This window comes from Actinia tenebrosa, unplaced genomic scaffold (genome assembly GCF_029948245.1).
Source record: "Actinia tenebrosa isolate PJP-AT-01 unplaced genomic scaffold, QUT_ActTen_1.0 PGA_scaffold13__45_contigs__length_12533684, whole genome shotgun sequence".
Lineage (NCBI taxonomy): Eukaryota > Metazoa > Cnidaria > Anthozoa > Actiniaria > Actiniidae > Actinia > Actinia tenebrosa.
In genome coordinates this window covers 8844340-8856454 of record NW_028292573.1, presented here as the reverse complement: position 1 = coordinate 8856454, position 12115 = coordinate 8844340, and the positions used below count along the sequence as shown (strand labels likewise).

The following is a 12115-nucleotide window of genomic DNA, read 5'->3' as shown; positions in this document are numbered from 1 at the left end:
TAGTTGACATGTGTAATTTTTGGACGTTCTAGAGGCGCACATACCTGCATTTTTCACTCATAGTTCAAGAATCATAGTTATGCAATGACTTTGATGGATTTAATAGTATAGATTATCTAGTAAACTTTGAGTTATAAGTACGTTTTGTTATCTTTTAATTGTGAATAAAGGTTCTTGATTACAGCTTCCGGTTGCTACCGCATTTCACTATAAAACCCATAAATTGACATATTTGGAGACCATCTAGCGTAAAAACGAGAATGGTGACCCCATCTTTTTATTCAATTCAATTCAATTCAATTGATTCACACACTTTAAATAGAAATAAATATAACAAATCATAATTGTTTATACAGTGGAACCCCGTTAATAAGGACACCGTTGGGACGGACAAAACCGAGGTGTCCTTAGAGCGGGGTTCCACTGTATTTTCAAGTTATTCTAGATTTTATAAAAAGATACATAAATAAATATTAAATATAAACAGTTACTACAGTGAGTGTGCAGTGATGGTTTAAGTAGTATAAACTTTCGAGTAAACTTTCACTAAATACAGAAAATATATATTATCAATGGCAAGATTGTCGTGCAAAACTAGCACAAGTATTTTTAATAGCTATATGAATGTATTTATTTTGAAATTTTAATTATATACTACTATTGGGTACTCAACAGATGTGATTTTAATGAACTTTTGAAAACTTTGAATGAATTGATATTTTTAATAATTAAGGGATTTCTTCCCATAGTATACTGTAAAAGTAAACTGACCATAGTTGTTCCTAGCATATGGTGTGTATTAATTGCTTTTTGAAGCATGTCTAGTATTGTAGGAATGCGCAGCAGAAGAGATTGGTTTTAGAACTGACCAGAAGACCTTTGGGACTTCCGATTTGTTATGAATAATTTGATATACAAAACGACCCATTTTGAATTTCAGCAGATTATTGAAATTCAAAATGTGTACACTGGTAGTAGGTTATAGAATGGTGTTTATTACTTATTTACTTACTTTGGTACTTATTATGCAGAGTATTGACTTTAGTTAGATGAGATTTAGATGTATTACCCCAAAAGATATAACTAGCTAAAAACTAGTGTGAGCTGCGTCGGTGTTTCTAATGAAACAGTAATGATGAAAAGGTCATTCTTTCTTGGTCAAGGGAGTTCTTCCCTCTAACAAAGAACCTGGTACTTTTCGCTGTTCTCGTAAACGTTGTTATACTTGTCCTCACATAGCCTCTCACACTTCTGTTGTCGGTCCTAAATCAACTGTTAAAATCACTGACCACTTTGTTTGTACCACTTCTAATGTTGTATATTGTATTAAATGTACCCGCTGTAATCTTTTGTATGTGGGCGAGACTGGCCGCCGTCTTGGTGATAGCATTTGCGATCATCTTTATGATATTCGCAATAACGATCCCACCAAACCAGTTTCCCGCCATTTTAACCTAGCCAACCATTCTCTTTCTGACTTCATTGTTTTCGGCCTTTCTTTGATTAACGGCAACAATGATTGTCGCAAGACCAAAGAAATGCGGCTTATTCACCTATTGGGCACTCTTAGTCCCAACGGGATTAATGAACGCTTTACTTTCAACTAACCTTTTCTTTTGTCTTTTGATTGTTTGTTTTTGTTTCCTTGCCTACCTTTCTCTCATTGGTTTCTTTTGTCTTATTCTATCATATATACACTCTTTTCTACCACTTCTTTCTCTTTTACTCCGACGAAGGACTAGCGTCCGAAACGTCAGTAAGTTTTTTCATCTTTTCACGGTGTATAATTTACCTTTTCATCATTACTGTATTACCCCAATGAGAGCAAGCCATATCATGGGTAAATGAGAGCATAATAGATGTCCTTTAATGTTTTTAGGTCGACAAAATACCTTAACTTCCTAATAATACCTATATTTTTTGCTATTTTGTTAGTAACATGTTTAATATGCCGAGTCCATTTGATGTTCTCATCAACATAAATACCATAAATACATAAATAAACTAAGCATTTCAGAAACATTAGGTAGATCACTTACATTAATGAAAAACAAAAGAGGACCAAGGTTTGAACCTTGGGGAACTCCACATATCTCTTTATGACTAGATTCAGAATTGCCAATCTTAACAAACTGTCTACGATTACTTGAATACCTTTTAAACCAATCAAGTGTCAGCCTTCTAATTCCATAAGCATACAATTTTTGTACCAAGATGCCACGTTTAACAGTATCAAAGGCTTTCGTGAAGTCTAAAAATGTACCACAAGTGATTTTTTGTCGTCAAAAGCTTGCTTCATCATATCCGCAAGGCTTTCTAACAAAGCATGTTCCGTAGAACGCTTTTTCCTGAATCCATACTGATAATCAAAAAGTAAATTGTTTTTGTCAAGATGACTGACAATTTGTTCATATATTATTCTTTCAGGTATTTTAGCAAATGATGATAATGTAGCTATTGATCTATAATTGCTTGGATTAGTAACATACCAGATTTAAATATAGGAGTGACTCGGGAAATCTTGAATGAGCTTGGAACTAATCCCAATCTAATTGATTCATTATGAATATGTGTAATTGGAATCGCCAATTCAGAGCTTGCTAGTTTAATTAAGCGATTAGGGATATCAAGAGAAGATTTATTGCTGTCCAGGTTATTAAATCGTGTTTTTACTTCATCTAGTGTTAAAGAGGTGATAAGACAGCACTTTCTAATGGTGTAGATTTAATAAACTGGGTAACATTTTCAACATTACATTGTGGAATAGATTTTTCCAATTCAGGTCCAATATTGATAAAAAATGTATTAAATTCCTCTGCAATATCCTTCTCGACAGTCAGTTTGCTCGTTATGTATTAGCTTGGAAGGCCGAATTTGACCTTTTGTTTTTCTGTTAACTAGTCTACCAATTAATTTCCATGTATTCTTAGGATTGTATTTATTTTCCTCAAATTTCATTGAAAAGTTTTTATTGTTTTCTAGACTTAATCAGGTTATTTAGTACATTAGAGTACTTTTTATAGTGTTGTATTTTTTGATCATCATTTGATTGAAAGAGAGTTTTATACAAGTAGTTTTTATGTTTAATTGATTTTAAAATTCCATTTGTTATCCATGGCTTTGACAATTGTTTTGCTTTTTTCTTAGAAGACTTTTTTAAGGGTACATGTTTATCTATAATATCCCTTATTAGATCCAGAACTCTTGTAGTTGTTCTATCAAGATCTGTATCATACATTTCTGGCCAATTGACATGATGAAGCACTTCCAAGAATGTATTTTCATTAAACTTAGAATACAGTCGACTCTCTTTGAACGACCACTCTCGTAAGCGACCATCTCCCATAAGCGACCACTTTTTGAATTTCCCGTTTTGTTCCCCATATAAACTCTGTAAAAAAACTCTCTCGTAAGCGACCACTCTCGTAATTTAGCGACCGCGACCACCTTTGGGGTTAAAATTTTGGAATTTTTCATTGTTTTTCCTCTCCCGTAAGTGACCACCCAAGAGCCAGTAATGGTGACAGATCCTTTAACAATAAAAAATTTAAGAACATAGTCATCGGGTATTGAAACCCCGACGAAATATTTACAATTACACTACTTTAAACATATAGCAAATTCAAAATTTTGATTAAAACAGTTTAATCGTTAATACAGTAGTTTTTACACGTGAGTTACAAAATTATAAAGGGTTTGGGCTTCCTGTGTTGGGATTCACATTGTTTGGGCTTCCTGTGTTAGCTCTCGTAAGCGACCATCTCCCGTAAGCGACCTCATTCTCCTGGCCCCGAGGTTGTCGCTTACGGGAGAGTCCACTGTAATCTCGATAATAGGTTGGAAGCTCACTCTTTTGCTTGTGATTACTAATAAAACAAAAAATTGGCAAATGATCTGATATATTGATCTCTACTCTACCAGGTGTCATGTCTAAATGATGACAATTAGTATAAATATGATCTATTAGGCTTGAGGAGGTATTAGTTATCCTTGTTGGCTTTGTGATAGTTGGATAAAAGCCATTAGAAAAGAGCATATTTATGTATTCTTCAACAGATGCATTAGTAATATATTTCATTAAATCAATATTAAAGTCACCTGTAATATAAACGTCATATCTTGTATGTATTGTTTTAAGAAGGTCTTCAAATAAAGAGGTGAATTCATTTAAGTTCCCACTAGGATGTCTATAAATACAGCCTATAATGATATTTTGCTTACTCTCTTCGTTTTCAAAGTCTATCCAAGTAGATTCTACATTAGGCATATTAATTGTTAAATCTGGTCTATTGATAACTGTTAGAGATTCCTTCGCATAAATAGCTGTCCCACTTGCCATGGTAGGTGAATCATTATGATAAAGAGAATAGTTTCCTATATCAACGTTTGAAATAGAATTGGAATTTAATCTAGTGTCTGTAATTGCTAATATTTCTGGAAGCTTATCTAAGGTTATAAGTAAATTTTCTAATTTATCTAGATTTTTAGATAAACTTACGATATTACAATGGAAAAGCATCCATTATTGCAGTTTTTAAATGTCCATAACATAGTTAATGTCCATGCAAAGTTTCATGAAAGAATTATTGGCAAAATTTCTTTCAAGGGAATTATACCTTAAGATCTCCATCTTGTGTAAATAGTTAGCTATATTCTTGGTCATAAATAGTTTTAAAACCTTACAATGGGTGGTTGTCGACTCGAAAGTTTTAACTATTTGATCTTTCTTTTATAATTATTAATTTAGCTTCAACTTTCTTTTCATTATTCATTAATATTGCTCCTGTGAATACTTGTATTATATTTATGTGTGTGAATCAATAAAATGTTCAAATGCTCGTACTAGTTTTTAGAAATCTTTCTTTGTTCAAGAAGGTCGCTAGCACACTTATTAATGTGTTTGAATCTGTCTTTGCCCAGTTTTCCATCATGCCAGCAAGTCACGATGATAACCACATTCTTGGCGTCGCTCTTTTGCAGCAAATGCAACAACCTTTCTCCTCCTAAATTTTCGCCATCATCGTAACCTTCTTCAATGTAGGATTTCTTCTTTTCATCATAGATCCTGCAAGCCCACATGTTGTACTTTGCGTTTGCAATCTTACGATCTTTCTTCAGCTCGTTCAACACTTGGTCAACCTGTTTGCGAGATGTTATGTCGCAAATGTGAGCTTGGAATGTGCTCTTGCGATCTTCGATGGTTTCTCCGTGAAGAATTTCAAACTTTGGGGCTTCCTCGTAAAATTTCCATTTTATTTTCCGTGGTAGAATGCTCACTTTCCCGCTATGGGTCACAAATAAGTCTCGAACGCTCTTTTGGATGCACTTGAACCTAACTTCCCTTAATTCTTCTGCAGTGGTCTCATACCAACACGACACAACAACCATCACATCTGTAGCTCGTGTTCTTTGTAAAAAGCGAAGGAGTTTCGCTCCAGAAGTATCATCGCCATCGTCATCACATTTTTCATCGTAGGCATCTCTTTTGGCATCAAAAATCCTGTAGGCCCAGATGTTATGCGTCGCCTTAGGAACATCAGGATCTTTTTTCTTCAGCTCAGCCAAAACTTCCTCGACCTGGTCCTTGGATGTTATCACAGCAAGATGAGCTTGAACCCTGTTTTCGCCATCTTTAATAATTTCTCCATCAAAAATTTCAAATTTAGAGGCTTTTTCCTCGATTCTCATTAAGGTTTCAAATTCCTCTGACAGTTCCTCTCTTTCTTTGGCTAAGAAAAAAAAAGTTGATCGAGTTAAAAGATAACGAATTGGTGTTCACTGTACTTTCTTTCAGCATTAGTGTGTGAGATGTCTGGGCTCAACACCCTTTCAATGCATCTGTCTCTCTTCACTTCTCTACCTATTATAAGGAGCGTTGAAGGCCAAAGGAGGATTCAGTAGTATCCCAAGTGTCTTTGCATGCTTATTGTTGCTTTCTTAAGCTTTCACCGGTTTATGTGAATCTTTTTGAAACGATACTTCTACCTAATATTCTAACATTACCATTACTAAGTTGTGGCTTTAGCACATGACTAATTTGCCAAAATAAAAGTAGTCAGTTGTAGGATCTGTACTGAACCTGAAAATACGCAACAAGTATAACAGTATTTTGACGTGTATTTTTAAATCTCTTGAAGAATTTAGAAATAGATATCGTTAAGTATAACATTACTTTTCAATTTCGGAAATATTAATTTTAGCTGCTTAAATAAAAAAATGGTTTTATCTTGCTCGCCATGCATTCTGGGATACTAGTGGATCCTCCTCTGCTTGAAGTGGTCATAGCTGGATTAAGTATGAAAAGTTGCTTACCTTGTAGCTGTTCTTGTGCTCTTTTGTATTCGTCTTCACTAACAAAGACGTCTAATTTCACCTCGTCATCCTTTGCGAGCTGTCTCAGCTCGTGAGTTATCAGAATTGTTTCTAACTCTTTTGTAAGTTCTCCTGACTGGTATCTGGAACAAAAAAGTTTGGGTTTACCAAAAAATCATTCTTGAGATCAAGAATTAAGGTCATTTGTTCCTGATTCCTTCCTTCCTTCTTTCCTTTTATCCATTCCTCTTCATCTATCTATCTATTTATCCATCCATCCATCCATCCATCCATCCATCCATCCATTCATCCATTCATCCCATCCATCAACTCTATCCATCAATCCATCTATCTATCCACCCATCCACCCATCCATCCACCCACCCACCCATCCATCCATCCATCCATCCATCAATCCATCCATCCATCAATTCCATCCATCCCATCCATCCATCCATCCATCCATCCATCCATCCATCCATCCATCCATCCATCCATTGACATAGATGTAGATCATGTATCATCTTGGCTTTGTGCAAACAAACCAACTTTAAACGTCATTAAGTCAGAATTCATGTTAATAGGCTCTAGACAGAGATTATCTGCTTTCCGCGAGGAGGATGTAACTCTTTCTATAAATGGCCTCAACTTGAAAAAAACCAACGAAACAAAATGTCTTGGAGTACAGATAGATAATAATCTGACTTGGTGCCGTCATATCGAAAATATCAAGAAGAAAATTTCAAGTAATTTATCCATCATTAAGAAAATTAAGCCCTTCCTAAACAAAGACTGCCTTAACAAATTGTGCAAGGCAATAGTTGAACCATATTTCAACTACTGCTGTCTTGTTTGGGATGGTTTTGATGAAATATGAGCAGAAAAATTACAGAAATTACAAAATCGTGCTGCGCGCATAATTACTGGAGCACCATACACCAGTGTACGGACAAACGATATATTTAAATACCTTGGTTGGGTGCCATTAGCTGAATGCAGATTACAGCAGAAAGCTGTAATGATGTTTAAAATTGTTAATGGTTTAGCCCCACCCTATATGAAAGATATGTTCCAAAATCACCTCGGAACCGATTCTTACTTTTTACGCTGTTCTGCAAACAATTTCCAACTTCCCAAGGTCAGAACAGATATCTATGAGAAAAGTTTTGCGTACACTGGTGCAAAATTATGGAACTCCATACCTGATTCCTTGAAAGAGGAGCGCTCCCTCTCAAAATTTAAAAAGAGAATTAAACAGTATGATCTCTGCATCAATAGCTATAAGGATTGATTTTATCTAATTGATTATTTAAAATCTGTTTTTTTTCTCTTTCGTAATGATAGTTTAGCATATTACAATATAATGTGTAAATAGTATTTATATTTTTACTGTTATATTCTACACGGCCTCTAGGTAGACCAAAGTTAAGTCCTTTTGTATGAGACATTTTATATCAATGTACTTAAGTTTGATAGAGCTTTCGTGTCTAAATAAAGTTGATATCATATCATCCATCCATCCATCCATCCATCAATTTTATCCATCCATCCATCCATCCATCAATTCCATCCATCCCATCCATCCATCCATCAATTCCATCCATCCATCCATTAATTCCATATATCCCATCCATCTACCCATCCATCAATTCTATCCATCCTATCCATCCATCCATCAATTCCAACCATCTATTCAATCCATCCATCCCATCCACCCATCCATTCATCCATCCATCCATCCACCCATCCATCCCATCAATCCATCCATCAATTCCATCCATCCCATCCATCCATCCATCCATCCATCCATCCATCCATCCATCCATCAATTCCATCCATCCATTCATCAATTCCAACCATCTATCCAATCCATTCATCCCATCCACCCATCCATTCATCCATCCCATCCATCCATTCCATCCATCCATTCATCCCATCCACCCATCTATTCATCTATCCATCCCATCCATCCATTTATCTCTTCATTAACCTGGCTCATAAGCAACAGTAAAATATGTAGGTGCATAGCATGTACATCAAATATCTACTTACCTTCTCCAGAATCTCTCAAGTGCACCTGTATTTGTCACCCAGAGTACAATCTTCACTGATCCATCAGTAACATCACCTACTGCTACCCCTTCCATGGAATAAAAGCACCTTAATATACCATTTATACAATTACTTAGTATGTAGGTACTTCCTTTAAGCCACTCTTTTCCTGTTGATGCTAATTTTATAGTGCAGAATACCGATATGTCTGAAAACATGAAAAATTCAATGACTTAATTGATGGTCTAATGGTGGATTCTAGTCATAATAAAAGACAATGCCATTCTTCTCCTCTACAACTCTACTAATGTTTAAGATATATTAAACAAGTTTATCACTATAGGACATAAAATTAACCAAACCAGATTCTAAACTTTATCAGTCACATTAAGGGAGGACAGAGAAGGACCTCTGCAAGCATGGTATATGTTGTATTTATCATATACCAAATGTCAAAGCTAAATTTTCTTCAATTTCTATTGGTCGAGAGTGTAGTCACATGAACACAAAGAAATTCAACTGTTTCCTGGCAAGTTGTCTGAGAGGGGAATAATACCGGAAGTCACGTGACCACTTAATATTATCATCACCTTTTTCATCATCATCACTATCATCATCATTGTCACCATCATCATCATTACCATCATCCTCATCATAACCATCATCACCATCATCATCATATTCATCATCATCACCATTATTGTTATCACTATCAATATTTACTATCACTATCATTGTCATCATCACCATTATTATTATTATTATCACTATCATCATCATCATCATTATTATTAATTATTACTGATAGAACGAAATAGGGGCAAAGTTGGATTCACAATGAGGGGTGGGGCATGATCCAACACTGGATTCACATGACCCTCCCTTGAAGCAATCCCTGAGGACAACAAAATGAATCTGTCCATAGACCCCTGCATGTGTTGTCAAAGCAGCTCAATTTGGAGGGAAAAAAACAAAAGAATTTCAAGCTCCTGAGAATTGGAAACCGATTGGTATGTCCTACAAATTGAACTGCATTCCAATGGACTGCAAAGGGTCTAATGTATAATTTACTATTGCGGCTAATGTAAACAATGGGTATGTAACATGACGAGTTACACGGCCTAGTTACCGGCGTGAAGCAGCACTTTCAAAGTGCTGGTCTCAAATTTCATTTCTATTCATTGCATAGGGAATACTTGCGTAATGCATGTCATCGTACGGATTAACACAGCATGCCACTATCAATGGACGTCACTGAAGCAGTATTTACGTCGTTATAAGATATCATGTGACTCTTCTGTGGCGCTTTATTTGAATGGGTCACTGAGAACATTTCGATGAACTATTGGGCCAGATCAAAGGATTTCAGGTTTTTCTTACACATTATCACTGCTCTAGCCCTTTTACTGTTATTTTATGTATGTGATGTGCGTTTATTGTCTTTGTATTAGATCTGTAGGCAGCATTTATGCTTAGGTACTTGTATACCTGTATAATTTGCTTGCTTACTTAGATCACTGTGTTTTGTGATAGATCTGTAGGCAGCATTTATGCTTAGGTACTTGTATACCTGTATAATTTGCATGCTTACTTAGATCACTGTGTTTTGTGATAGATGTGTCCAGTTTCTGTTTTGTAATACGTCTGTTCTTAGCTTGTGTTGTACTTTTCATAAATGTTTGTTTCAATGAAATTGTTTCATTGGCTTTTTAATGCTACAGGTAATAAGTGATTATATGACAAGTATATTATGCTTTGGGTGTCTTATTGGGACTTTCATAGCCGAGCGACCTATTTGTGCGATTGACTTGGTTTATAACTCTAAATAGATCGAGTGTAGGCATATTTACAGATGCTTGATTTTTTTGCCTGGCATTCGTCATCTTGACATCACAGAAATCGGATTAACTATTATCTGTAGAAACCAAGACTACATGCTGTTTACCGTAAAATAGGCTCTCCAGCTCGTCATGCATCCCAGGGAAAAAAAGATTAAAATGCGTCTGCCATTGTTTGTGCTGTGCTTAGACTAATTTTCATAGTGAGTGGGTCAAATGATACAGCTACAGGCATATACCATGTGTAGGAATTTGTCTGTAGGCCTACTGTATTTGCCCAGGAGGGGAGGGGGGTTATCCCCTATATTTGCTATACGGGTATGTGCCGCACTATAGGGTATGGTTTTTCAGCTTTTGGGTGTGGGGTAGGGTATCATTTTTTGACATTTTGTCTGGGATAGGGTATCATTTTAGTCAGGGATAGGGTTATGATTTGGTCGTTTTCTGCCAGCACAAAAACAATATAAACGTTGGTAAATATTGATTGCAACCTATTGAATAATGTCTTTTAGCCTGGGAAAGGGTGTACAATTCTCAGTTTTAGTCTAGGATAGGGTATGTAAAATCGAAATTTTAGGTCTGGGATAGGGTCAGGGTTTTGATGTCCTAGCGGCACACCCCTACCCAAGTTGGGGTGGTAGTACCCCCCCCCCCCCCCCCGGGTGTAGCTGTAACTACCAATTGTGATTGAATGAACTACTGGAAATTTAATGACAAGCCATGTCAATATCACAATCACGATGTCACGTTGTTTGTTTTCCATTCATATGATCACTGCTCTTATAACAGATATCCAGACATTCAAGGATCATACTTCCAACACTTTTAACTTCTAGATAACAATTAAGCTATACCATGAGCAGATTTAGGGGTAGGACCAAAAGGGGTTGCTGTCCCCTCTTTTCTTTTTGTTAGTCATAGAGGTTCTTCTAATGCCAAAATTTCCAAGGTCCCCCTCCTACTTCTCCAATTCCTAAATCCGCCCATGGGTACATCATATCTAGCAGTATTTGGGAGATAGTTAATTTGAAGGTTACCCACCTGACCAGCTCAAACTTTCTCCAACTTGTTTAATATCCTTAGTACTCAGAGGAGCAGTACGAAACTCATCAATCTCTTTCTCGCACTGGGTAACACTAGATGAATCACTGTATGAAGCTAGAATCCTTAGTAAAGCACCCTTGATATCATCCCAATGATCATTAAAATCATCATGACTAACTTCCAAGGTATCAGCATGTGCGAATTTGTTACGGTACCATTTCAATCTTGCTATATCTGCTACGATCCTTGTATCTGTTTGGCTTGGACGTTCCTTCCAACTAATAGTCGTAAGATCCCCAAGACCATCATAAATTTCTTTTCGCTTTAGTAATTTAATTGATAAAGACAGATCGAATGACTTTGAATCCACAACTCCACTGGAAGGGTAAAGTTTGTTCCATTCAGAATCGTACATAGGTTTCTTTAGTGTTTTTTTCACATCTGGATCTCTCAGTTTGGTTGCCAGATCAGGGACCTTATAATCCAAGAATCCACTAACGATCTTAGCTCCTTTGCAATTCAGAAGCGTTATTACACCAGTGTAACCTCATGAAATTGTCCCTCTCTGGTGAAGCTTTTAGTACGTCGAAACCAACTGCTGCATTTGCCATTTAATGGATCTTAAATTAAACTTCCACCTATAGGATATATACAAATTCTCTTTAAACGAAGAATTAGAAACTTCAAGCCTATAATTCTTAAAAAGTACCCCGATTAAAAATTTCTCATCCGACCCGCCTTTTTTCTTGGAATTGTTTCAGTTTACTTTATTTTTCACTTCCGGGAAATATGACACGCATTGGGCACTGGAACGACCACAGGCAACCCAGATTATTATTTATTGTTTTTTGTTGACGTTGTTTTGTTTT

At 36.0% G+C, this 12115-nt stretch overlaps 2 protein-coding genes across 2 annotated transcripts; both read right to left on the bottom strand.

The window, feature by feature from the left end:
• Positions 1-3628: 3628 nt before the first annotated feature.
• LOC148911770 (uncharacterized) lies at positions 3629-4523 on the bottom strand. The gene has a single exon (XM_089029270.1). The coding sequence runs from the start codon at positions 4517-4519 to the stop codon at positions 3686-3688; it is 834 nt and encodes a 277-aa protein (XP_088885396.1). The 5' UTR covers positions 4520-4523; the 3' UTR covers positions 3629-3685.
• A 319-nt stretch (positions 4524-4842) lies between these two features.
• On the bottom strand, positions 4843-11986 carry LOC116292326 (uncharacterized). The gene is made up of 4 exons (XM_089029269.1): positions 11244-11986; positions 8365-8572; positions 6313-6455; positions 4843-5729 (listed from the first exon to the last, which is right to left on the bottom strand). Exons 1-4 carry the CDS (start codon positions 11659-11661, stop codon positions 4843-4845), a joined length of 1656 nt encoding a protein of 551 aa, XP_088885395.1. The 5' UTR covers positions 11662-11986.
• Positions 11987-12115: the final 129 nt, after the last annotated feature.

Excerpts from the sequence above, each read along its gene's own strand:
- LOC148911770 (XM_089029270.1), bottom strand. The coding sequence starts at position 4,519 with ATGCTTTTCCATTGTAATATCGTAAGTTTATCTAAAAATCTAGATAAA.
- LOC116292326 (XM_089029269.1), bottom strand. The coding sequence starts at position 11,661 with ATGTACGATTCTGAATGGAACAAACTTTACCCTTCCAGTGGAGTTGTG. Across the intron at positions 6,456-8,364 it reads CTTGAGAGATTCTGGAGAAG|ATACCAGTCAGGAGAACTTA; the intron begins GTAAGTAGATAT and ends TTTTTGTTCCAG. Across the intron at positions 5,730-6,312 it reads AGCACAAGAACAGCTACAAG|CCAAAGAAAGAGAGGAACTG; the intron begins GTAAGCAACTTT and ends TTTTTTTCTTAG.